The following is a 27,478-nucleotide window of genomic DNA, read 5'->3' as shown; positions in this document are numbered from 1 at the left end:
ACTAAAGCCAACTGAGTTTTCTGTCATTGAGATAGAAGGATTTTAAGCTGCGGTCACAAACAATGCTCAACACTAAATGGGAGCTGTCTTTCAAGATTTAGATAACTTCAAGATTTTGGGGAAAATACTAATGTGCATGATGTGTTTTCCCTTTACACAACTGTAATGCAGACCTTCCAAGAGATTGACATTTAATCTTTTCTTGTAATGGTTTAATACATATAAAATTCTTGAAGATGAAAGGTGAAGTCAAACTTGGCGTCTTAGACTACCTTCCCTGCAAGCTAAAAATGTTAAAAATCCAGGCAAACCTCTGAGCCCTTCGAAATACCTACAGTTTAGAAAAAGAAAATGTTTACAAAAAGATTTTATATTATTCTGAGATAGAAGAAAATTAGGTGTATTTTAGAATAAATGTACTTATTTTTTCATGTGGTGCTAGATAAAAAATATACTTAACCTATTTGGAGTATATTCATTATGAAGTACAAATGAGAATAATTAAGACATACTGTGACATTCCTGGGGAGGAGACAAAGTGGATTGGAAAACAAATTTACAGTTAAGAAACTGTCAGCTAAAGGGATGCTTAAATATACCATGCTTAAAAATACCACAGAAACATTCAAAGAATCCTACAATCCAGCTTCACTTCTGCACCTTTGTTGAGCATAACTTTCAGAGAGTGACTGCTCTTCTCCATGGTTTCCCTTTCAGTAAATTATAACCAATAATTACTTGTTTCTTGTGTGGTATTACAATTATTTGATATTATGATGTTTCTAATGCATTGCTTTTAAAAGTTAAGTTCTATATAAATCTGAATAACCTTTTAATTAAAATCTTAGTGAAAAAGTGAAATATACATGAGACTCTTGCTTGTGATCTTGTACTCCTCTGAAGCTGAAATTTTTGTTGGAAAAGAAAATAAAATACCTTCTTAGGAGTGGGAAAGACAACTTTCTGAGTTCATACTTTAATTACAGAAGAGGTTCCTATAAGGTGTCATTAAAAGATGCTGGGCCTTGGTGGTAACTGGTGGACTCCTTCTTTCAGGGTTTGTATGGACCCCAAAACTGTGTGCACTTAGTAGGAACAGAAACTGTTCTTGCAGCCTGGGCAGTTGTTGTGGATGGATTATTTGCAGTCCCATCTGCTGCCTGCATGGCTGTGATTGATTCACGTCCATTCAGCCTCCTGTGATTTTTTCCAGATAGTCCCTAGTCTCAGATCAAGTGTAGGTAGCGGAGCTGAGGTTTATTAAACAGCACACAAAGCAGTATTTGAATGTGAACATATTCCTTTTTTGCTAATTCACAGAATTAAGTTAATGCTATAGCATACTTTAGAGCACTTCACTTGCCATGATTTTCTGGTGAAAATCCTAGTAAAATCAGTGCTTGTAAAGGCACAGAAGTTCCTTATCAATAATATAGTACATAACCAAGGGAATAAAATCCTTATAATTCATGGATTTGTTTATTCAGTTTTGGCCTTGGATACATCATAAACTAGGATTGCAGATCTTACGCATAGGCATATTTAGGTTGCTAATTATAAGTAGGTGTAAAACATAAATTCTTTTCAAAACTTTTTCAGCAGTAAACTCAAAATGTGGTAACAGCTTATCTGGTGGAGAGGGGAGTTTAGCCTTGAACCTGGTGTGTTTTGGTTGAACCTGTGTGTTTGGTGTAGCTGTGCTAGCACCAAATTAACAAATAGGAAAGTAAAACATACTAATGGCATACTTTCCGTGCTGGAAAGTGTATGTGCTATATATGCCATATATGGTGAAATAAAATGAACCCCATTCTGCATGCAGATAGATATGGACCCAATATAGTAAAGAATTAGAAGGCAGTAGTAGAAAGGAAATGAAGAGTTTATTGGGTTTATAGCTCTAATATCCATTAAAAGTTAGTACCGCAGCAGGTGACAGTTTGGCTAAGTGTAAAGTGAATGTTTTGAAATAAATAGCAGTTGGGTGACCTGGGATGTCAGGGTTCTAGACAAGGGTGTGTGTTTGTCAATATATACTACATGTTTTACAGACTCCTTGGGGAACAGGGGAAGATACAATTTCACCTTTTCTGTGCCAAAACATTTTAATTATATCTTCTTCCAAGTACAGCGGTTCAGTAACCAAGGAGCTGACATTGATGCATGTGTTGATAAAGCTGCAACATTCAAAATGAGATTAACAAAGATTTTGAGGAAAGGGTGACAGCTAATTTTGCACAGTATTCTGCATCTAATTCAGGTCAGTGTAATGATAGAATATTTTATAACTGTGTGTCATCCAGAGGGACTTTTATGATGCTTTGTGTTTTTGAGGATTTGTGTATATGAAAGTATGGATCTTAATACATCATTCAAACAGGTTATAACTTTTTTATCGAACATCTATTGGTTGTAGCCATAAACAGGAATAAACTTCAGCATTTAGAAGCAATTTTCTATATCCATGAGAATTCATCACAGTAATAGGTTCCTTTTCTCTAATTCACCTTGAATATACTGACTTCAGATGTGAAACGGAACCGAATCTCCTGTGCCCTTTTTGCTGCGTTTCTTGGTATTTGCAAAAAGATCAGACTGAAACTTATATTAAGTGTATTTAAATCATCAAACTGTAGTTTCTTTGTGTCGTGTGAGACCTTTTGAGAACATCTCAATGTATTTCTGCTCCATTCTCCTCCTTTTTTGAAGGCAACTGACATTCTTCTTTCACTTTTCTTTTTGTTTGTGAATTTTTCTCCTTTTTTATCCACTCACTTCTCCATCTGCTTTCACTTTTGTTTGCTTGGGCCGTCTCTCATCCCAACTTGATAATGAGGAATGCAGTGTGACCCTGACCTCTATCAGCCCATGCATGACCTTCTGACTCCCCCATATAACCTTTGACCTTCTCTTTGACAGCTTGATTAATTACCCTGTGTTATGATTTATGAGTAAGTGCTATGTAAAAATAATAGACAACAGGTGGTCCTCTAAAAACTTTTTGTGGCATGTTTTCTTTTCCTCCCTAACCTGATGAGCTATTTTAAGTTGGGAACTTAGTGGGACAATGTGCGTTTGGCAGCAACACGGCATTTTTACACACTTGGACACAGTGCTGGAATTCAGGCGGCCGAGGTGTAGCTGAGAGGGAAATATCACAAAGTATTAGCAGGGTGCAGTTGTGAAAATGTACATGGGGTGGAAACAGAATGCGTAGTCAACTACATTTCAGGCATTTCAGTCGCAGGTCACGTCTTGAGAAAATTGGTCAAATAATGGAGGGGGAATTTTTCAAGCTGAGCTGCATCTCCAGCAGCTATGCTTTACTTCACTGCGCCTCACCGATGACTTCTGAATGGTTGTCGTGACCTCATCCCACTGTCGCACCTACAGTGATGTACCCTTCTCATGGAAAAGAAGGGAAATTAAAGAACATACATCTTTCCAGAAAGGTGAATGAACGTCACCGTGTCCATTTTAACCACAGGCAGGTTTAAGAGCTGAGCGCTTTTGAGTTGCATTCCCCCTGGGTTTGAACTCCAGTCTTGTTACCAATGATCCAGACCGAAACCTGAATGCGAAAATTCAGGTTGATAAAGCTTAGGAAAATTATCTCTTTCAGACTGATGCTTGCAGTCCAAAAAGACAGTTACACAGGTCAAAAGATTCCTCTCCAGCCCTGACCTCTCTGGTCACATATGGTGTCCCATCTTGGTGGGTTAATGTGCAGAGCTGAATGCTTTCAGCTCATTTATTCATGTGGCCAGGCAGAAGAGATTTCAAAAGAATTGGAATGTACCTCAAATACTTTGGGGTTTTTTTTATAACCTTATTCTTGCTGTCAAAGGTGATATCTGTATTCCTTCCATTTCAAACATCTCGCTTGAGCTTCCAGTAAGAGGGAGGAAGTACCGCTCCATTTCTGGCTTGTGTTTTACGGTGGAAAAGGCCCTTCTACGTTGTTCTGGCTTTGTAGTAAAGGTATTGTAATTGAGATTCATGATTCTTTCCAACACTTGACTTTGTCAGCCTGCTTTTCCTTTCATCGTCATTTGCTGGCTCAATCATACGTGCTAATTGAATTTGTATTTATGAACCTAGGAGAGGAGTTTGCAGAGTCCTCTGACTCTAGAAGTAGGTACAGGGAGGATGCTAGTAGTTAGTGTAGATTACATTTTTCTTACCTTGAAGTGTTAGGATTTGGATTGGTTTGGGTGTTTTAGTCTGAGAAGGAAACTGTAATTGTACCCATTGAACTCGTAGATTAGAGGCTGGGACTTGTATTATCAGTGTCTGTCCTGATTATTGTATCTCATCATAGATATATTAATGGGGGATGCAGCCAAATATTAGCTTCTGTGCAACATTGGTTTTCTCTCAGACATGCAGCAGAGCACAGGACTTGGCTTGTTTCAGTCATCTGAAAATTGATGGGGGCTGCAGGGTTTGTCCCAGAGTTTAGCTTTTTACATTAAAACCTTTGCACTTGGGAGGGTGGTTTCTGCTTCCGTGTGCACTGGACACATTCCACTATTATGTATGTTGAAAATGTACCAAATGTTTTAGTGAGAGTGGAAGCTTTAAAAACTCCCGTTTGGCAGTGCTTGCTTAGATCATATGTCACTACATTTTAACAATGCTCTAAGCTCATCATAGGTAAAATTGGTATTTTTAGTGACATTCAGAGAGATATACTTCTGAACACTATTCTCATATAAAAAGATATTTTTTAATGAGTGTGATTTTGTCTTTGCTTAGTATGCCAAACACTGTGTATCTTGCCTATTTATTAATTTTGCCAAAGGCCTTTTTTCAGATGTTAGTGGTCTTGTGTGCTCAGTTTTGCATTGACTTGTACCCTGTTCAGCCCCACTTCATTAGTGAGGAGCTCCACCTTTTTTTTTAATTTCTTTTCTGATTGCATTGAACTTTAATGGTTCAGCTATGCCCACACCAAATATTTTTTCTAAGATTTAATTGTACTTAAAAGCCACATTGTTTACATAGATGTTATTTAGACCTGAGTACTCCTTTTCAGTAGCAAATGCTTGGGCTAAGGCTGAACAAGAGAGGTTGTTATAGTTTTACTCATCATTTTGTTATTCCATGTTGCTTTATACCTGTCATTTTCAAATCTTCTTTCTGGTGCCATTATTTTATATCTTGCTATTTAGAATGCAGAAGGACAAGAGAAAGGCAAATACACTACATCATTTAAGCAAAACAATCTGAAAAGAATTACTTCCCTAAGAGAAAGTTTTACAATTTTTAAGATAATTTTTTCTTTCTCAATTATGAGAAACACTATCTCAGTTACTATTAAATTATTTTAATTGTAGAGACAGGAAACACCTGCTGTCTGTGAAAAATTAAAAAAAAAATAAACATAAAGGGAGACATGTTGCACTGCTTAAAATGTAATTGATAAAAGTCATTTAATTAATTTATGAAATAGTGAATTTAAAAATGGAATCATATTTCATCTGTTGATGTCTATGTGAAAAATTGACATTGTGTCCTCATAACATTGGGCAAATGAGTCATGTAATTTTCAGTTACATAATCAATAAATTAGACAAATTTACTTCTTTGATGATTTATGTGTCTGCTTTGTGGGCAGCTTAAATGGACACAGAGCTTCAAATCTCTGTAACACCTGTAGACCTGTAAGAAACACATGAATTTTGCATTTGGCATTGTATAGAAAGCAAAACAAATCGATAACACAGAACATCTCTGCTCAAAACAAGCAGCTTGAAATGAACAACACAGAGAGCCTCCAGTACTGCGAGAGCTTGGTCCTACCCTGCCTCTAGCAAGCTCAAACACCATCCTTTCTTCTTAGGCATGTGATTTAGAAATTTTTGTAAGTCGTGTTCTGTGATGGATTTTGCACTTTGAATTTTCCAAGTTGGGAATTCATGTGTTTTTAGTACAGTATTGTGTTAACATGACCATAGCAATGGCATGGGTAGGTTTTAAACTTTGTCTTCTTTAATTTTCCATTTTCCTTTGCTCTTCCCCCTCGGTTTATTTATTTATTTGCCTGTTTGTTTGTATTTATCCCAGTTCAATTCACTCAGCAGGGAGGGCAGGAGTGCAACATGACAGGAGACCACTTACTCACGGCGCCGCATCTAGCTAGGAGGCAGTTTTCTCTTTGCCCTATGTTGACCTTTTCTGACTATGTCCCTTACACCACAGTGTCCTGAATGCCTCTTATTTCACCCTGTTTAGCAGAGTGCAGCCGTGTCCTTTAACTTGGATTTTGGTGGGAGGAGAAGCTATGGCAGACATTTGAGAAGGGCACAAGGGTGAGGGGTAGGAACTCCCTTCAGATGCGATTTTGATAACTAGTCAAGTGTGTCCAACTGTAGAAAATCACCAAGTGACAATCTGTCTACCTGACAGTGGCCACAATGCACTACAAGGTTTGTGAATGACTCTACAGATCAGAATAAAGCAAGCTCAAAGAAAGTATCTTTTGTTGGTGTGGGCTTGGTTTTCTCTGTCCAGCTAGGTATGGGGACCTCTTTGATTTTCATGCCTAGCCTTAGTGCAAAACGAAGCACCCAATGAAAAGCTGGAATAAAGCTGTTTGGTTAGATAATTAATACAGACATTTCCAAAAAGTAAGTCTTTATTAAATTACTTTTAAATGACAGCTTGATTTTGACTGGGAACCCATTATAACTTCAAGGACTGATCTGGTAAATGCACTTGCTTCTCTTTTCTGCCTGCATTTGTGATTATATCTTCCATGAATATTACAATTCTTGTGTGATTTGCCATCATTTAAAACTCATAATAAAATGATTGGCTGATTTATTTAAGAATTTATTTCTCATTCATAGAGTCATGCATTTTTCAACCAGCTCAGAAACGAGGCACAAAAATGCAGCTGGTATGCTCAAAGGTGTATTGCAGGTCACAGATTTTCTCTGTGTTTGTTGAATACAGGACGTAATCCCAGCAAAGTTTTAGAGCAGATTTAAAGATGTGCTTAAAAGTCAATCCGCACAGCAAAAGAGGTGACCTGTAAGCAATATCACTGAGTCAGTTTTGGTATTGCTTCACTGTTAGTGTTGTGATTGGCTTCTGCATGGTATGCTTGTTGTGAGCTATACAAAAGGTTTTACTGTTTTAAAGTTCGGTGAATAGTTTTCACATGCTTTCTTTACTATATATATAAATACATGAAATCCGTCCATCCTTTTTATTTAAAGGTTTTTACTGGCTTGGTCCTTTTTTATTCATCATTATGTAGAGTTCTTAAAGTAATTTTTTTGCTTCTAGTTCTCATATTGTTTTCTGAAACAGTTGTATAAATAAATGAATACAAATAAAACAACATTAAATTATTTTAAAGGTAAAACAGGCAACTTTTCTAATGCTGAAGGATGTGTATAAGCATAAGTATATGCACAGACACATTCACACATCAATAGCTCTTTAATGACAGAAATAAACCAGAATATTCTTAAAATACCCTTCTATAAATTATGTGGTGTGAAGTTGCTGAAATAAATATAAAAGTTTTCAAGAGAATTAAAATAAATGCAAAGCATTTTCTAGCATTAAATCTTAATTTTCATATTTCTTCTTTTTGTGTGTATGTCTCTTCTAAAACAGGAAGGCTATGGAGTAATAGTACTGAATCCCAACGAGAACTATATTGAAGTGGAGAAGACAAAAGCCCAAGTACAGCTGTCTTCTGATAGCTCAGATGAACCTGCAGAAAAGAGGGAAAGAAAAGATAAAATCCAAAAGGAAACAAAGAAGCGACGTGACTTCTATGAAAAGTACCGAAATCCACAAAAAGAAAAAGAAACTATGCAGATGTATATTAGAGTAAGTTCTTTTTGTTTTGTTGCCGTTCATTACCCATGCATAGGTATGTTTACTGTCCATATTGGCTAATAAATAGCATGGTTTTTTAAAAACAAACACATTACCAAGATGGCATTCAAAAGTTTGTACAGAGTTCCTTGCTCTTTATTCTATTGGTATTTTTTTGTTATTTATGGAATGTGAAGTTTTGGAAGAGTTACAAAACGTTCCTTTCTAATTTCAAATGTGAACTTGAAATAAACCCCAGAGGAAAACATGGGTGCTATCAAGAAAGGGAATGATTTAAGGAAGACATTGTAAAAATTATTTTATAAACAGAGGTTGTAAGTAAGAAACACTTTATAGTAGAGCTTGGGCAACATACTAGCTAGACATGTCATTATGTTATATTGTCTTGTAATGGGGAGGCAGTAGTTAGTTTTTTAACATATTACCTGCTGAATTAATAATATATTGTGGAAAATGCCGATGTTCATCTTGTGTGGTAGCAGATTTACCCTGTAATGTGCTGTTTTCATATGAGCAGCCATCCATTGTGTTTCAGCTGAACTTCTGAAGGGAGATAAAGAAGGCGAGTTATTAATATCTTAATAAATATTTAAGCTAGAATAGTTTGAGAATGGTGTAATGAGGAAACTCTGTCCCTTGCTCTTTTCTTAATCAGTGAACCTTTGCACTTTGTAATGCTACCAGCATGGGATCATTATAGCAGTGCTACTTGAGGATTTCTAATTCTGCAGGGGCACAAACAATATTATTTGCACTTTGACACATTCTGCTTCATATACATACTATGTATTATACATACAAACTGAGTCATGCATTTTCCAAAGCCCTTATTAGGAAAGTTAGCATTTTCATTCAGTGGTAAAACCTGTAAACACGTAAAGCAAAACCAGATTGTAGGTTTTGTAGTTAAAACAGTAAAACTGTATATGCCTTTCTGGTGCAAAACAGGGGAAAGACATCAAAAGATATGTCAGAATCATCTTAAATTTTAACATGTTCCTGTTAATTGTGGTTTAGCATAATGTTTGGAAAAGAAATAACAGCTGTACTGGCTAGTTAGAGAGGTTTGTAACCTGGATGCAAGATTACCACTAATACCATAAATATTGCTATGTCTTTTGAGAAATAACTTGCTACAGAGTATCAGAAACAAAAGGATGCATGTACATATTCAAAGTCAACCATCTGCTGCTTTTTAGGAGAGATGCTGTTATGACCACCAGACAGACCCTGCTTCTTAAGAGGGGCAACCAGACTGGTCTTGGGGTCCATCAGAAGCCAGTAGATGTGCTGTATTGTCCAGAAAAGCATTTAGTCAGTGTGCTGGTCAGTGTTCTCTTTTTTTGATAGCTTTTTAGCAGTTCCACCTTCTTGTAGCTCTTTTGCTTGATGACGCACAAAATTTGGCTCCAGGAGGTTTGACCCCCAAAACATAAAATACATGACTGCATCCCATTTTCTTTTCCTCGCAGCTCTGTGCCTCAGGTATGACTGTTGATATTCCCTTTATTTTATGTTCTTCAAATCAAGGAAAGAAGTAGTTTTAAGTTTTAGTGAATGTATGGGCAGTGGTTTCTTTTTCCTGGGTGAATTAACTGAAATCAGGTTGTCTGTTGCAGTTGGTGTTTAATTCTGAAAGAATTCTTTGGAGTTTATCTTTTGTTTAACAGTCTCTAGTACAGAGAGGCTTTTGAAACAGAGTGAAAAATGTCCCTTCTTTGGTGTGTGGCCGGACAAATTACTGCAATTTACTTACCTATCTGTTTCTGAAACAAAACCGAGCCACCAATAAGGTGCCATTTACTCTGTTGGATAGAACTGCTCAGTCTGTAGGTGGTTGCAAGAGCAGCTGTGAATATAGCATGCTCTGTTCCACCTTCCTGGCTACAGACACTGTTATCAGCCTGTCCAGGCATTTCATGAAACAGACAAAATAGGTAGGTTTAGATTAGACATTAGGAAGAAGTTCTGCCGTGTGAGGGTGGTGAGGCCCTGGCACAGGTTGCCCAGAGAAGCTGTGACTGCCCCATCCCTGGCAGTGTTCAAGGCCAGGTTGGACAGTGCTTGGAGCAACCTGGTCTAGTGGAAGGTGTCCCTGCCCATGGCAGGGGCTTGGAACTATGTGAGCCTTAAGGTCCCTTCCAACATGAACCATTCTGGGATTCTGTGATTCTAAAATGATGCAGTACCATTTTTGCTGTGCATTAATTGCCTTCCAGACTATATGTGGTGTAGGTACTACCATTTGTTTGCACCGTGGGACTTGGAGTCCCATTTACAGGTTGCGGGGGCTACAGTGTCAGAGCAGGTTTGGGTAATCTCAAGGGCCAGTTTGGATATGACCTTTGTAGTTGTACATATATGACTGAGTATTATAGTGTACATTTGACTCACAGGGCTCTTGAAATAAGACATATTGTCCCTCCACATAAGTATTTAGGAAGGATATATGCTTCATAATGATCTCGTCAAAAGAGTTCTGAAAAACCTGAGCAAGCTTACGTCATTTTGCCAAGCAGGAAAAAACTGGTGCAGAGAGACTAAATGAAAAATATCCTCACAAGAAGTCATCAGCTGGATCTGACGCTGATGGAAAATTTGTTCCTGTCAAATATGCTGGAGAAATTGTTTCAGGCTGTTAAGTAGCAGGAATAAATATCATCGGTTATGTTCTCAAAGGGTCATTGAGATCTGTTGTGATCTGATGAGGAAATGGCATTTGAACAAATGAAAGCTGTCTGGATGATGCTCCCAGTTGTGCAGTAGATTTTCCAAGAATGGGAAAAATGGAACTCTCTCATGGTAAATTTCTTTAAGCATTTTCTGTCTTTTCATAGGGGAAAATTTAGAAAAAAACACACTAAAAAAAAACCCTGGGATACTCAAGAATATGTAAAAGCAGAGTCTTAAAATATAAAAGCTCATGTTACACTGTATTTTTGTACAAAAAGAGTGCAAATAAAAGCAACTATTGGGGGGGGAGTGTAGTGCATTAACCACCCTGCTTGAAAGATCAAAGTACTTATTGTTCCATGCTGGAAGTTCCCTCAACTATGAAATAATGTACTTTCTGGCATACATTATAGCTTGTTAAAGGGACTGATTTGGTTTGGACAATAAACATCATGTCAAACATTATGGCAGAAAAACCTGCTTAATGTTTTGTAATAAGACACAATTTTTTGTTCTTAAACATCTGCCAACTGAATTCACAAGTGAAGACAGAAAATGTCATCAATTCAGCAACTTAGAAATTTGGGGTTTTTTTGTCAATGCAAACCAAGGAAAAACTTCTTGATAATCAGCATTGACTATAATACTTTATGGTATGATTAAACAAAAGCTTTTTACTTTTATATAACATGCTAATGAATACATATGAATTCTAATAATCTTACTGTTCAGATTTTAACAAGCATATTGCCAGCAGATCATTTTAAAGGCATCTGGGTTTTAATGTGTTGAATAGAGGGTTGAGTCAAATACATCCTTATAGAAAACATTTCTGTCCTTACTTACAGATGCTACTGTTTTTCCTTAGACCACCAGAGGCTGCTGCTGTACATATTGGCTAACGCTTCCCCCCAGAAACTTCATGCCCTAGCCAACCTTCATTTATTACTGAACTAAACTGAGAATTTGTTGATCTCTAACCTTTTTCTATGGAAACAGATCATAAAGGCTTAAATGTGACATGACTGTTCCCTCCATCATCCAAACCATCTCCACTCCCTATAGATTTTCACGTTGACAGTGTCTTCTCTATGTTAAAAGACACTTAGAAATGTAAATCAGTATTTATCCCCTTCTAAATAGCATTTGCCACTTAAACAAGTACACTCAATGGGTTCTGAAATTATTAAAGGAAAAAGTAAATCATATAATTTTATAATGAAAGTAATTTGCAATAATGCTGTTGCCTCAACAGTCAAAAGAATATCAAAGAGGCAACAAAGGAAGAGGTAGGAAGACTACTTTTATCATGCCATCTGATGGAGTCAGGTTTTCTGGGTAAAAGGATAAGCCTTTCCTAGGCCTGTGTGCTACGAATTTTGTCCTTTTTTTCCCTCCACCGAGTTTAGCTGCTTTAATAATTCTTACTGCAAATACTATTTTTGCTGTAGCACAGTCTATAACGGCGCTATTGATGCTAACAGCATATCAATGAAATTAAATTAATTCTGGATGCAGCATACTTTTCATAAATAATTTTTACCCTCTTTCTATGAGAGATTAAATAGGAAAAGATCATGTGCAACTAATTAGTTTGTTTTACTAAGAACGAATGCATCGGGATAATTTGTGCCAGTGATTAGGAGAAAGCAGTAAGAGGCAGGTTTATTAATACACGGTTAAGTACGCAGCGAGTGCTGGTGGGCAGGAAATCCTGGCAAGTACACGAGCGCAGTTGTGCCATTTCTGCTTATTTGTTCAGTGTGGCTGACACGAAGCATCGCCTGACTGAAGGTCACCACAGAGAGTCTGCTTGTGCAGGGCAGCCTTTCAGTGCAGCAGATTTATTCCACGTTGGGGATGGAGCTGCTTCCCGGCATAGCTGTGGTCCCGCCAGCTGTGTGGGTCTGGCCCCGTGGCCGTCCCTGGACAGATGAGGACTCCTGCTGCCTACCCTGTGACTTGGCAAGGTGCACGCTGAATCTCGTCCAGAGCCTCTGCGACTGCATTAGCGTGCTGCTGAGATCAAGTTAATAAGCCCTTTATTCCACCAGAAGAGACAAAATGACAAGCGCTAGGCAGACGGCTCCCAAGACATAAGGAACATGCTCCAGCACAGTGAAAGTCAGGGGCAGACCCAGGCATCAGGACTTGAACCTGAAAAGTTGTCATGCCAGTGCTTATACCACAATGCCCTGTTTTTTAGCTTTTATATCAGCATTACTTTACGTATACCTCTGAAACAACACATGATTTTCACTGAATTATAGTATGGTTTGGATTGAAAAGGACCTTTAAGCTCATCCAGTTCCAACCCCCTGCAGGGACACCTTCCACTAGACCAGGTTGCTCCAAGCACCGTCCAACCTGGCCTTGAACACTGCCAGGGATGGGGCAGTTACTACTTCTTTGGGCAACCTGTGCTAGGGCCTCACCAGCCTCACAGGAAGAACTTCTGCCTAAGATCTCATCTGCCCATATTTGCCTTTTAAAGGCTGTTACTTCTTTGTGTTCTAGAGAAATCTCTTTCACTTCTAAGCAACAGCAAAATCATGCTGGTAATGGAAAAATCATGACAACTGCTTAGAAACTACTATGGCTTTATCTGTCAGTTTTGTCCCATGTACTACTTGGGCATTCAGAATTCAAAAACAGAGCAGTTCAGGTGCTGGGACATAAATGTGTAGTGACACTTTGGGTGCCACAGGGTACTTGGGATGCCTGGAGAGAACTAGCCCATGGGATCTGTGCAACCAGAGACCTGCACCACCCTGGCCAAATGAGGACTCTAAAGCTTCTACAGTGGCACCAAGCACCTACAATTAGAGCTCTGTGTTATTCCTAAAGGGTCAGATAAGCAATAAGTTCCTACAGTAATTTCTGTAGAACAGGAAAAATATGCGTATGTCATATTTCATTCTATAGATGAACATTCTATTCAGTGAACTAAAGTATGTAGGGTTTAAACTGTAGTAATATTCAATAATTTATTCATAGGCTATTTAGCTCCTGCAGTTAAATTAGGTATTATTTTAAATCCTGAGATTTTAAAGACTTCTGTTATGTTTTGCATCTGATAGTCTGGAAAAGTTGTATTTGTCTTCTTTTCCTTGGGCAGTGAAAAGAAAGAGACGATCACTGAAGGAAAATTTTGCATCTCTTCAAGAGCACCACTGGCTCTTCTTTCTGCCATACCCTCTCTTTGTTCTGCATTTCACAAGTATGGCTTAATCAAAGAAAATGAATAAATCAAGGCCATCTAGCTTTGGTGTCTTTCAAATATTCATTACATGATGCCAACAAAATGTGCTTTGTTCAATCCAGCTCCTAAAATGTGAGGTAAGCCGTGAGAGTTTCCAAAAGAAAGAACCGGCTTGCATCTCTCCTCCCACCATGAGCTGTGTGGTGCTCTTGTGGTGCTAAAAAAGACTGTCTCTCACAGGTCAGATGAGTTCTCTTTCCTTTCAGATGGGTTTCAGGCTTGATAAACCTGGCCAGTTAGCTAATGTTAAAGGAAATTAGCTCAGCAGAAAGCAGGCATACTTGTTGAAGGCAAAGGTGAATAAAATTATTCAATCTTCTTGTACTCAGATACTTCCTGTCTTTGATTGCAGAGCAATTGCAGTGAAGGACTGAAAAGACCTCACAGGTCTTCTGGTCCATCCTCCTGCCAGTACAGATTGCTCTCTGCAAGTAGCCTTTATAATTTATCTAACAGAATCAAAGGGCAATATTCTTTTAGCTGATACTCAAACAAGGATAATATCCTCTAACCTACTGCAAGCAGTTGCACATTTTGATGCTAGATTTTAGTGTGTTTGGTAAAACCATTAGAAGAAAATTAGCAGAGGCTCATACGCCTTGTAGATTCTTTAAATTTTTTTTCTCGGGTGACAAGTCAGATATGAAAGCCTTCATAGAGATGATGAAAATTAATTTCTGCAATGAATATATAGGGTCATCTTAAGATCAATGATTCTGTTGCAGAATAACCCGTGTCTGTGGGGACTGCTTGTGCCACCCCACTCTACTCATCAAGAAGTATTTATTTGGTTTAGGTAGGAGGATATGAGGACTGCACAACTATGCATGGAGGTCAGGAAAACAACATTTGTGGAGCTCTAGTAAATGAATGTCGGCAGGCAGGCAACCAGGGCACAGGATGCACAATGTCTTCAAGGATGTTGTTTTCAGCTCACCTGCTACAGAAAACAAAGTGAAAATTCAGGAAAAATATGAAGAAAAAAATGTAGATTTGGGACTAAGATTAATCTGGTAGTTCCTCTGAAGTCTGCTTGGCTGCCTGCAGCAGTGAGAGCTGCCAAAGGGGCTAGAAATAATGGAGGAGTTGGTGGCATGGAGGAGTATGGAATAAACTACCCAGAATAAATGCCAGTCCTTACCCTGCAATTCATAGGTGGCTGACAACTCGAAAAATTAATTATTACAGCACTTTTATTCTGCGTTACATTTTGAATACTTACAAGTGGAGGATTTTACTAACTAAAATCCTTACTTTTTGTAAATTTACTTATTGTGCAATGTTACTTTGAATTATTTACATCTTGAGAACAAGCTTTATGTCTTCAATCAGCTCATTGTCATCCCTGCACAGGCAAAAAAATATGCCTTATTGTGAGCTCTGAGGAGAATGGAGTCATGACCTCCATACTTGCTATGCCTTGATGAACTCCATAGCTGATCAGCATGACCCAAGAATCACCTTCTACCAGATTCAGAGCCTGAACTTCATTTTCAAAGCATCCAGACAGAAGTCTTTCCCAAGTTTTTCTGCTTTACAGTATCCCCAGCCATGAACTCATCTAAATATTGAGAAATCATCCTATTCCTCTCTTGACTGAGTCTTTGTTTTATCCTTCTCTTACTTGCTAAAACGGAATGCTAAACAGAGCAAAAGTGCTTTTTGCTTTTTGTAGTGGGTGGTGTCAGTAGTAGGACTTCTCTGCTGAATGGGCTGCATGGTGTTCAGCTGCACTCTTGCACACTTTGTTATTTAGCTTCATCCCTGTTATTTATGCTTCATCCCTGGTGGTATTCAGGGCTGGGTTGGACAGAGCCTTGGGTGACATGGTTTAGTGTGAGGTGTTCCTGCCCATGGCAGTAGGTTTGGAACTGGATGATCTTAAGGTCCTTTCCAACCCTAACTATTTCTATTAGTCTGTGATGGGATATGTAAGACTGGAAGGTTTCCTTTCTACTGAAAGCAAAGTTTTAATCAGTACATACAGTCATATAGAACAGCAAAAACTAACATGTAGTTAATTCATACAATACGCTTAGTACTCCATAAGCATCTGCAATGTGCTGTTTCTTTGGGGCTGATGTTTCTTTCCAGGATGGTTCTTCATTCCTATCCCCTACCTTTTCCACCTGCCATGTAACTAAATAATCTGATTTCAAAAATCTTGCAAGTTCAGCCTATATCCTAGAAAAGTAAGCAATTGACATTATCACTTAATGTGTCTCAGTCACTCTGTTCTTAACCTGTGAAAACAGAAGCCTTAATTTCATGGACACATTAAGAAGAGATTTATTTCTTTTAGGGATCTTTTTTGCTGAGGAATTCTTTTGAAGTTAGTGAACTAAGTAGTGAAGAAATTTAGCAAAGCTTAGGCTGAGTAAGTAGTTTTGAAAGATTTCTAGGTTCTGCAATTAACTTTGAGGTCTTATCCTTTGAAAAGTAACTGCTCTCACACATGCCACCTTGCAGTACACCTTGCTGAGTCTCTAGGTATTCCTCTTTTCCTGTTACTTGAAAAAGAATAAATATATTTGATGACAGGATCATGTAATTCATTTTGTGTCCTTTGCACTGGCTGCCAAAAAAGGTAGGCTTATGTTTAATGGCAATTGCTTATTCTTAAATCCCTTACCAGTGGAAACCTTTGCAGTGTGTGAAATCCTCCTTGTTGAGATATGTCAAACTTCCAGGCACTGTGTGCTGTTTAAGGCTCTGCCTTAAGTGGACAAGTGAGTTTTTGCTGTGATAGTTCTTAAAATAACAACATCTGATTTGGTCATGAAGTCCACTTGTAAATACCTTTCTGCTGCTCTTGGCTGTTTGTTCATTATGTTCTTTCACCATTTCCCTTTCTCTTTTTAATAACCTCAGCTGACTGGTAGAGTTTGGCTGCTATTTAAGTGGATTTTTATCTTGGTGGGCACCAGGCAGTACCATCACTGGAGCAGAAGTTCAGGTATTATTGTTAATTCTGTTACAATTATGGTAAATGACCATAACCTTCCAGTGCCTAAAAGGGCTGAAAAGAAAGATGAAGAAGGGCTTTTGGAAAGGACCTGTAGGGACAAGACAATGGGAATAGCTTTAAACTTGCAGAGGGAATATTAATATGAGAGCTTAGGCAGTAGTTCTTCCCTGAGAGGGTGCTGAGGCCCTGGCACAGGTTGCCCAGAGAAGCTGTGGCTGCCCCATCCCTGGCAGTGTTCAAGGCCAGGTTGAATGGGGCTTGGAGCAACGTGGTCTAGTGGAAGGTGTCCCTCCATGTGACAGGGATTGGAACTGAATGAGCTCTAAGGTCCCTTCCAACCCAAACCAGTTTGAGATCCTATGATGACATGATTTGCTAGCAATACTAGGTAGTATGCCTATTTCTACCCAAAGGTAAAGTGACCAAGCAAAAATCAGGTCTTCTAGACTCAGCAAAGATGCACTGCAGTTGCAAAAGGTTACCACTACCTCAGTTCTGTCAGGGATCCACAGAGCATGCAAAAGTTGGAAAGAAAAGCTTATGACATGGAAATATTGGAAATTATTTCATGTCTGCAGTGGTGGTCACCCAGGACCTCTGTGATCTGTATTGAAAGTCACTCTGTCTTAAATGCATGTGGTTCAAAGATTGGGGGATTTACACAATATATGTTTTTATACTTCTGCACTGCTGGAAGTACAAAGCTTGCTTATTTTGCTTTTAATTGCAAGTATTAAGCACAGCACTTGTGACCAGTCCTGGATGACAGTGATTTAGTGTGGTGTTGGACTAGCAACCTTTAGAGGTGGTCTCCAGCTGATGTGATTCAATGATTCTAAATTCCTCATTTCCACTTCAGCCCTCAAAGAAGTATTAAATTATGGATAGACTTTGTGGATGTTGTGAAAAAGGCATATTTCCCTGTCTTTCAACATTTGGTGCTACTGAGGTTGTGGTTGGTCATCCACTTACAAAGGGCAGTCTCAGTTGATAGGTGCCAGGAAGCCTACCTAGGTATTAGCGTGGTTAATACAATGTGGTCTTACAGACGTATTGCTACAGAAATGCACCTTGAAAGACATAAGCTCCTCTGGACAGGAAGTGGTGTTGCTTGCATTTTTAACATGAGCATGTTAAGGAGGACGTTCATGATTTCTTCAGAAATCAAGAAATTCCTCATGCCAGATCATCTGCTTAAATTTGCTGTAGAACCTTAGAGCAATACAGCAGCAGGATTTTTTTCACATATGTTCTCCAGATATTCCTGTCATGCCCATTTTTTAATAATGGGAAGGATACAAGTACTGTCTGTGTCCTTACTACTCCTTCTCCTTTGTTATTTCTTCAGCAAAAAAGGTTTTAATCTGCATTGTCAGTTTCAGTCCACAAACTTTCATTTTAAGCTACAAAGCAGTTCCTGAGTTTTGGGAAGAGGAGAAAACACTCTGTGACATTCAAATTGATTATTTGCCAAGTGTCTGTTTAAAAGACAGTAGACATGGTAGAATTAAAAAGGCTGCAACTTTATGAAAGCATTAGTGAGCAGGGGTTTAATTAAGCCTGTGCACAACCATTTGTTAGGAGATTTTCTCTACATTGTTAATTTTAAAGTGAGACCTGAATCTATATCTCAGCTGCAAGCCCGTGCATTAACTATAGGTTGTCTTAAAGCCCTGGGACAAACCCCTGGTTTCATTTCTTAAACCCATGCCCATGTTCATAAGGGTTATGAATTATTTAAGATGGTCCTGTCCAGTGTTCTATGAATGCTGTTCATTGGAAGAAGTCTTCTCATGAAGACACCAAAACTAATCCATGCTGCTTCGTGTAGAGGCAGGTTTGGGTACTTTGGTGTTGTACTGGGATATCAGGCACAGTGAATGTAATTGCAGCTTGGGCAATTTCCAGGACATCTGGTAGCTGGCAACTGTCAGTTCTTACCACTCATTGTCAGCTTTATTACTAAAAAAGATTTCAGATTTAAAATATAGAAATATTTGCACCAACAGAGCTGAACTACAAAAATAGCAAAATAAGTTAAATGTGGATTGTTAAACAGTGTTCATCTGCTGTTGACCATAAGAGCTATGAGAGCTCTTCCAAAGTCTCAGTTAGACTGAGGATCTGGTTAATCAGCTTCTATGGGACATCCAGGATAAGACCATTCTTGGGGTTAAAGCTTTCGTGCCACCACTATTAAGGACAGATCCTGCAGTTGCCCAGGTCCATTCTTCTGCACAATCTCTTCCCCAGTGCAGGACTGAGTCAGTCCTCCTTCTCTTTTCCTGTTTATCTCCACTTCCATCATCTATCACCAAGCACTATATTATGGCAATATGGGGATGTAGTGGATTGACCTTGGCTGGCTGTCAGGTGCCCACCCAGCTGTCAGGTGCCCACCCCTCTGCTCTTTCTTCCTTCTCAACTGGGTAGGGGAGAGAAAATACAACAGAAGGCTTGTGAGTTGAGGTGAGGACAAAGAGATCAGCCAGCTATTACCGTTACGGGCAAAACAGACATGCCTCAGGGAAATTTTCATTTATTGCCAATTGACAATGCAATAGGATAATGAGAATTAAAAACAATCTTAAAACATCTCCCCCCACCACTCCCTTCTTCCCGGACTCAACTTCATTCCCAAATTCCCCACCTTCTCCACTCCAGTGATGCAGGGGAATGGGAAATACAGATTGTAGTCAGCTCCTCACACGCTGTCTCTGCCACTCCTTCCTCCTCACTGTTTTCCCCTGCTCCAGTGTGAGATACGTGCTCTGGATGGATATCTCCTCCACCATGGACCTCCCTAGGTTGCAGATGGATATCTGCTCCACCATGAACTGCAGGGGACAGCCTGCCTCACCATGTTCTGCACCACAGGCTGCAGGGGAATCAGTCTCTGCTCTGGCACCTGGAGCACCTCCTTTCTCACTGACCTTAGGGTCTGAAGAGCCGCTGCTCTCACACATTCTTGCTCCCCTCTCCAGCTGCAATTGCATACACGGTTTTTCACCTTTTGTAAATACGTTATCCCAGAGGCACTGCTGCTGTTGCTGATGAGCTCAGCCTTGGCCAGCAGTGGATCTGTCTTAGGGCTGGCTGCACTGGACCTGGGGGAAGCTTCTGGCAGCTTCTCACAGAAGCCACCCAATAGTACCCCACCACCAAAATCTTGCCATGCAAACCCAACACAGGGCCTTATGTTACTCCCTTGCATTTTTTTCCGTAAGTTCTTTATTAACACTTCTGTGATGTACCTTAATGAGCACATCGCTGATGACACCCCATGGATGCACTGTACATCTTGCTTTCGCCCCTCTCTCAAATAGCAAGAGATAACATACCTCACAGACAGAAGACCTCAGATACTAAACAGGAAGAACTGCTCAATTAATAATGCTTCCATCTTTTTGGAATTTTAAATTTTATTGGCTTTGTACCGTTGTTGAGGAACAAGCTGGATTTTTTTACAAGGAGGCTTAGTAAGTTGATATTGTTGTCTACTTTAATCCTGATTTAACATTTCATAAGAAACTTATACAAACTTTGACAAGAAATGTTGGAGGACTAATTTGTAAGATGGACAATATGTGTGCATCATAATACAGAGAAGTTCAACAAAAGGAACTTAATGAGTAAAATTATTTTTTATTAAAGCACAAACCTCAAAAACTAAGTAACAGTTTAAAGGGGTTCAGGTTGCAGGTGTTGAATCCATTCAGTCCTTGTCTTAAAACACATCAAACAAGTGGTGCTGGCTAATAAAGGACTAAAATGGCATCAAGGACCATTTATAACAGTAACAAAAGCTACACCCTTGTGGGGTTTTGAGGGTTTATTTTTCTTATCTCACCCACTGGCATAGATATTGTATGTTACCTACTCTGTAGAAGATGCATATTATTCTCAAGATCTTCAGTTATCTCCAGAATTTGTCTTCCATTATTGTTCAGTCTATAATCTCAGTAAGACCCCCCCAGTGTTTGGCCTGCACTGCCTGAGTTAGAAGATTGCTTCCAATTTTCCAGTTAGGTCAACCAAAAAAATTAAGATATGATAGAGGGTCAGTGGAAGAAATTCATATCAAAACAACTGCTCACCATGTCATTATGACAACCTGCTGTAACAAATGTGCTTCTGTTTTAACTTATGACAATTAATTGCTAAAAGTAATTTAATCTGACAGTGGCAAGATGTTGAAAGCCTCATGAAGATGTCATAAAAGTGACCTTTCTGCCCATGTGCAACCAAAAGCCATTTTTAACAAGGAGCCTCAAAAACAGTACAACTTCTTTTGTACTTAGTTAATTAGTTATTGATTTGAAACAATGTTCTACCAAATATTGTCAAATTAGCTAGATGCCAGCAAGGTCACAAGTGTGACTGTCTAGTCGTGATAATCTAATGTGTATAAGAATTCTTTTTTTCTGAACCTTTTGTTCCAGTATCCTGAGAATTACATTTCCTGGCTTTAGCATTTGTGCTCATTTAAAATACAGCCAAGCTGTCTGTTATGCAGTTGAATGTTTTGAGTAGTTAAAAAATTATACTGCATTAGAAGAAAATTGCTAGTGATCTGACATCTAATGATCTCTGGCTGCGGCAATGCACCACTGCCGCAGCGCCAACGCCCTCTCTAATTTGAGTGGGAAAGAGCCTGTTTTCATAAAATGGTCAGTGTGAGGGAGTCACAGGGTTCAAGCAAGAGGTAGAACAAGCAAGTCCTGAGGTTGTTTAGCGACTCATCAGAATCAAGGACAATTTGCTGTCTTACACTATTGTGACAAAATTAACGGAGGTGAGTCTGGGCAGGAAGACTGAGAAGCAGAATTAAGACTTGAGTAGCCTAAAGTTCAGCTTCAGATTACTGAAGTGAGAACCAAAAGAAACACAAATCTGAATGTCAGATTGTGTTTGACATCTGTTTGAATAATTATTTTATAAGGTAATCGCAGTTACTTCAAGTACAGTTAACTATAGTACTCTAAATATTAAGGCACTTCAGCAAATCTTTATAGCTGTATGTTAAATAGTATATCAGTTTACTTAAAGCACTGAACGCTCTTTATTAGGAGAAATCAAATAGCTTTGAGCCTGTTAAATCTTTCTTTCACTTAAATAATTGTTCTTGAGTGTATGTAATAAATAGAGACAGAGATGTCAGGAGGAAAAATACAGGGCAAAGCCATTCTATTTAGTTTAACTCATATAAGAGATATAAACTCTGTAAGAGAGACGTTAACAGCTGAGCGTTGTTCCGAAACCATAGCTGTTAATGAAAATACTAAATAGCTTTGCTTAAATGTGTTGAAGTTTGTTAGATTCATTGTTTCCTGTGGTGGGGGAATCTTCATTTTTCTTGGCCAAAATGCTATTTTTCTTGCAATAGCATGGTTAAAAAAAAATTGTCTATTTCTCATTACAGCATATAAACAGATTGAAAGAACTAGAAAGTTACACAGCTTTAAGTACTTTAAGAAATAGAAAAGTAACACTTCTGCATGACTTCCATTAGGAGTTATCGAATGTTTCAGATGCATTCATTTTAAAAGAAATTTTTTGTGTTCAGAAAAATGCATGTAATAATTTAAACAAATGGCATGATCTCTCTTTGTTTCTTGCAAACATAATTCTTTTTGTAAAAGTATTGTGTTCAATTTTATTTACTTCCCCCCACAATTAATCTGTTAATTGCCAGAAACATGGCTGGGATGAAAGACAGCTGCAAAGATACAACCTGATGGTTTGTTGAAGAAATGCTGTTTTTTTCCCATAATTTGATCACACAAAAGCCTGGCTTTGGTATGTTTGCTACTTTAGGCAGAAATATGTTGTGGACAGCATCTTGATCACTGACATTAAGTAGTTTGGAAGGGAAAAAGTATGAGGAGACATGAAAAAAATGCATGCATATGTAGAGATATGTACCTATAGTACTGTACTGAAATGCAACTGCCTCACTCTTTACGTATTTTGACCAATTGTAGTCTCTTTGGCGAAATCTCTGTGGTTGTTAGTTAAATTTGAGTATGCAAGTCTGTTTGCAGAAGTTACTGGACACCATGCTTGGGGCATCGTGGCATCATGCAGATGCATGGCATCATGTGAAATGCACAGGTATTTGTCAGTATCAGTGGTACAACTGTGGAAGCAGGAGTGGTCTGAGGACCTGTTATTGCATCTCTGGTCTGATGAGTTTCCCCATGCAGGATTTCCAGCCTCTTTGCCAGAAGATACTATTTCAAGTTCAGGCCTCTTTCACCTAGACCCCTGCAACTTATGTGGACAGGGGTAAAAATATCAAAAATGCAATAATCCAAAAGTCTGTCAGAGACCAAAAAAGGAAATCAGTTATTTTTCTTCTAAAGTAAAACCTTCATTGATTCATTTCCCTCCTTCCTCCTATTCTCTTCTCCTGCAGCTCTTCCTTCTCAGTGATTCAGCAATGTTCTTATCCCCACACTAAACCAGATAAATGTCATATTTGTGTTTATTTACATTCTTGTCTTAATGACAAAATAATTAGCTTATATGATTCCTACAGCCTTGCCAACGCAGAAACAATAATAAAAAAAAAAATACTGCAGCTATTCAGCTGTAAGATATGTTTTGAAGGAAAGTTTTCAACTGTTTACTCTCCAGCCCAGTAGGGAGCAACTGGCCACTAAGGAAAAAACCAACCATTTATTTAGAATACCAGTACCCAAGCTTTTGCTGGAGATGTTCATTAAGAGCCACTGAGACATTGATTTTGCCTTAATTTTTCTTATTTTTGGTCTGCTTTCCTGCACTTTACCAGAAGACAACTGGGTGGTGATGACAGGATATGCCAGACTCCAGCAGAAGTAATGATAGGGAAATCCAGAATGGAACACCAGCCTAACAAAAGTTGTCTTACCCTGACTGACAAGCAGAGACTTTAACCAGGGAAATAACATTTGAGTCTTAATTTTGCCTGAGTTCTAGGTTTACTTTATAAACCACAAACAAAGTTAAAAGGTCCCTTTCAGTTCAAAAAGGGGGCTGACAAGAAACCTGGAGAGGGGCTTTGCACAAAGGCCTGTGGAGACAGGAAAAGGGGGAAAGGCTTTAACCTGACAGAGGGGAGACTGAGATGAGCTCTTAGGCAGAAGTTCTTCCCTGAGAGGGTGGAGAGGCCCTGGCACAGGGTGCCCAGAGAAGCTGTGGCTGCCCCATCCTTGGCAGTGTTCAAGGCCAGGTTGGGCAGGGCTTGGAGAAACCTGGTCTAGTGGAAGGTGTCCCTGCCCATGGCAGGGGTTGGAACTGGATGAGCTTTAAGGTCTCTTCCAACCCAAATCAATCTGGGATACTATGATTCTATAAAATAGTCAGGGCATTCAAACACAGAAGCCTCGCAGCAGAAATCATTCACCACACAATTAAACTGTTTGCCGCCTGGAGTTATCACTGATTGAATAATGTGGGTAACTGTTGCTGCTTTCTTTGGTTTGTTTTCACATGTATCTGCAGCCAAACTAGCTGTGCTCGACTTTCAGTTCAAATGCAAATCTAAGAAATTCCACTTGCAACACGAGTCTTTTAAAAACACATGTATATTCTGGTAACATCTGCATGGTTACTAACATGACAGTGCTCTAAAGGCATCTGGTGACAAAATGCCCTTGCCAAAACCAGAATTCAGTGTTGGGTCAGCACTGCATTAATACAGCTGAGACCAGTGGCACCTCTCTGAAGAATTTCTGTGGGCACTGACAACTTCATTCAGTGGTTTCAGGCCATTGTTCATCTGTTAAAATATTACAAATGAGGGCTTGGAGGCAGGTCCCATGGCTGGAAGTGTGGAAAGAGGGTTTTGATTTTCATGGTCAGCTTGTTCCTCACCAAGCAGAGGTGGTTGGAGAATTCTGGAAGGAGGTTTGAGGGTTTTTTTAATTCAGGAGTAGCTCTAGGTGATTGATGGGGAACTGTATTAGTGGATAGCTTAGCTGGGAAAACTCTTCTGGCTTGGATTTGCTTTGTTTTTTCTCTTGGTGCAATAAAACTGGATATAAAAGGGAAAAGTAACTCCCTCCTGCTGCCCCAGAGGAGGTTAGGATCTAAGCTCCCTCTGTTCCACATATATATAGCATAGCTCTGAATTTTATTTCCTCATCACCAGGGAAAGCCTAGCTTGCATCTGAAGAGGGAAAAATGAGACAGGATCTGAAGTCGTCTTGGATGGTAATTGTGGTGGGAGCTGGGGAGAACAGGGCTCCCAAGGAGGAGCCAAAACACAAAACGTAACGAACCCGCCTAGACATTGTCGGTCTTGCATTAGCTTAAACCTGTAATTTTAAACCTAATCTCAGCAGTCATGCTGTAGCAAAGCATGGGTATCACTGCTTCCTCCCACAGCCAGCTCTCCGTCCCCTTTGCACTGATGCTGACAATTTAAATACTGTCTCAGTCGGCCCAATGCATTTTTGTTTTACCTCTTTTATTTGGCTATTAGATATGCTAGATATTGCACATCTCACGTAGTACTTGTTCATTTACCATGTCTGTAGAGAACCGCTTACTTTCCTGATAAATTGTTGGGAGTTTTGGTGGTAGGACTGCTCTCTAACTTGATATGACATGTATTTAACAATGATATGTAAGAGTTCTGGTCTTCCTTTCTGCTGCTGACTCTACACGCACTGCATCATTATTACTAAGGCATCATAAACAGTATTGGGAACATTTCCATCTACTCAGAATCACCTCAAATAGATCTGGGAATAAGTCTGAGATGTGCAATATGAAAAATGCAACTCTAGGTTTCTTTACCATACTGCTTTCCAAAGGCATGTCCCAAATAATAACAACCTTGGCTATGCTACTTATGTCTGCAATTCCACAAATGACCAGAGTTAGCTATTGTGATACCTGGTCACTCATGTCTCAGAAGTATCTGCTACCTTACTGCCATAGCATGTATCTTGTCACCCTCTCAGAAAGTGCCCTTAAAATGATAATACAGTCTTTTTTATTTCCCCGTTTATTTCTGGAGATAAGGAGAAGACATTGATGTTGTTACATACAAAGACTCTTGGTTTAATCCCTTGCTAAAGTCATAAGTAAGGAAAAGTACAGTGTGACTGATTCTGAATACGTATGAACACAGTTGTTGAATAAAATAACATCACTTACCAATAATGCATTTACATCATTTTAGTGTCGAACCTTTGCAGATTCAATGTTCTATGTTTCCATAGAGCCACACCAGACATTGGTGACCATGAACCCACTCTGCCACCTACACAGCTGATCAAATCCTGCTGGGTTTTGTTGTTTTAATGCAGTAAAATATGCAAATAAAATCCATACAGAGCCCATTGAAGGAAAATGTGTCCTCCATTCAAACTTTCAAAGCCAAAGCTTCAGTTGTTGATTTTTAGCTCTTTTTTTTCTCTGAAGTTGTCTCTCACTCAACTCAGGATTCAGCAGCTAAAATAACTCCCTTGGTCTGCTGCTCATTCTCCATTGTCCATCCTTCCCAGCACTCCTGGCAGGACCTGTTAAACTGAATTTCAGGTGCATATTGTCAGGCTTAAGGTTTGGTATAAATTTGCCTCCACTGTCACTTTTGCTTCCTTGTCTTCTCCCCAAATCATGGCTGCTTTGCTGCCGAGATGATCTAGATGTTGTCCTCCCATCTGCTCTTCTCTGCACCCACCTTTTGACTTGTTTCAAAGGGCTGAACTCAACCCAGGTAATCCATTGCCACCCTTCCTGAAAATACAGTTACTGGCAAGAGCCAACTTCATGTAGACACTTCCTGTGTGTCTGCCTCTATATATCTGTGTAGCATACAGACTAGTTACTCATTAGTAGCACACACATTAGTTATCCATTTCAGAAAGTAGAGCAGAGGCACTATTCCTGTTGTTAATAAAATGCCCTGCTGCCTTCTGGGTCCCCTCTCAGGATGGAATAGGAAACATTTAAGAAATATCTGTGGAGGGGTTCTTTCAACTGTCATTAAAATGGTAAATATGAATTTAAGGTAAATGGGGTGCTTCCTAATACACTGGAATTTCTCCATTAAAGATTGAGTCTTGTTAAATGGCCTAAACTAGACTATTTGAAGTCTTGTTTTCAGCTACTTATGCTGCAGAAAAATATTAAGACAAGATCTTTGCTTCCATGCCTTTCCTGTTTCTACCTTGCCTTACTTTCCTCCTCTTCTCTGGTTATAGTACAGTAGTTACTGTCTTTAGGAGGGAAAAAAAAAAAAAAAGAAAAAAAGAAATCACATTCTGGCTGGGGGTTTTGGCTTCTGTGGCAGCTTTTTTGCCTTCAGATCATCTGACATTGACCTGCACTGAGGTTTTGAAGCTGCTCTGGTGATAATAAGCCATCATGTGGTCTCATTATGTCCCATCACATTGACATGGTTTTTGTCTCAAGTACTTGCAAAGGGAGTGAGGAAAATGCAGTGGGTGATGAGCATAATTTCGTACTTGTAAGGATTCTTTTGTGGGGACGGGAAGAGAAGGCAGCTGTTGGAAAAGGGTTTTGAAATGAGGGAATGTGAAGGGAGTGCAGTGATGGAAGGACATGAGGAGGACACCGGAGCTGTGGTGGCAAAGCCCAAGTGCCAGTCGCTGGGCTGTTGAGTTCTCCAAAGAACTGAAGAACTGTTTTGAACTATGCTGGTATTAAAGCAGGTGGCAGAGTTCCTCCTGACTTTCTGGATACCTAATTAGGCCAGA

The 27,478-nt window shown here is 39.1% G+C and overlaps 1 protein-coding gene across 5 annotated transcripts in view; it reads left to right on the top strand.

The window, feature by feature from the left end:
• ARB2A (ARB2 cotranscriptional regulator A) overlaps window positions 1-27,478 on the top strand; it is a 283,581-nt gene that overhangs the window by 132,301 nt on the left and 123,802 nt on the right. For all 5 annotated transcript variants that reach the window (XM_031046203.2, XM_005145965.4, XM_031046204.2 and 2 more), the window contains one exon: window positions 7,633-7,851. In XM_031046203.2, the coding sequence (XP_030902063.1) occupies window positions 7,633-7,851 (219 nt within the window). The remainder of the gene's footprint in view (window positions 1-7,632; window positions 7,852-27,478) is intronic.

The sequence above is a fragment of the Melopsittacus undulatus genome, chromosome Z (genome assembly GCF_012275295.1).
Source record: "Melopsittacus undulatus isolate bMelUnd1 chromosome Z, bMelUnd1.mat.Z, whole genome shotgun sequence".
Taxonomy (NCBI): domain Eukaryota; kingdom Metazoa; phylum Chordata; class Aves; order Psittaciformes; family Psittaculidae; genus Melopsittacus; species Melopsittacus undulatus.
This window is presented reverse-complemented; position numbering and strand designations above follow the sequence as displayed.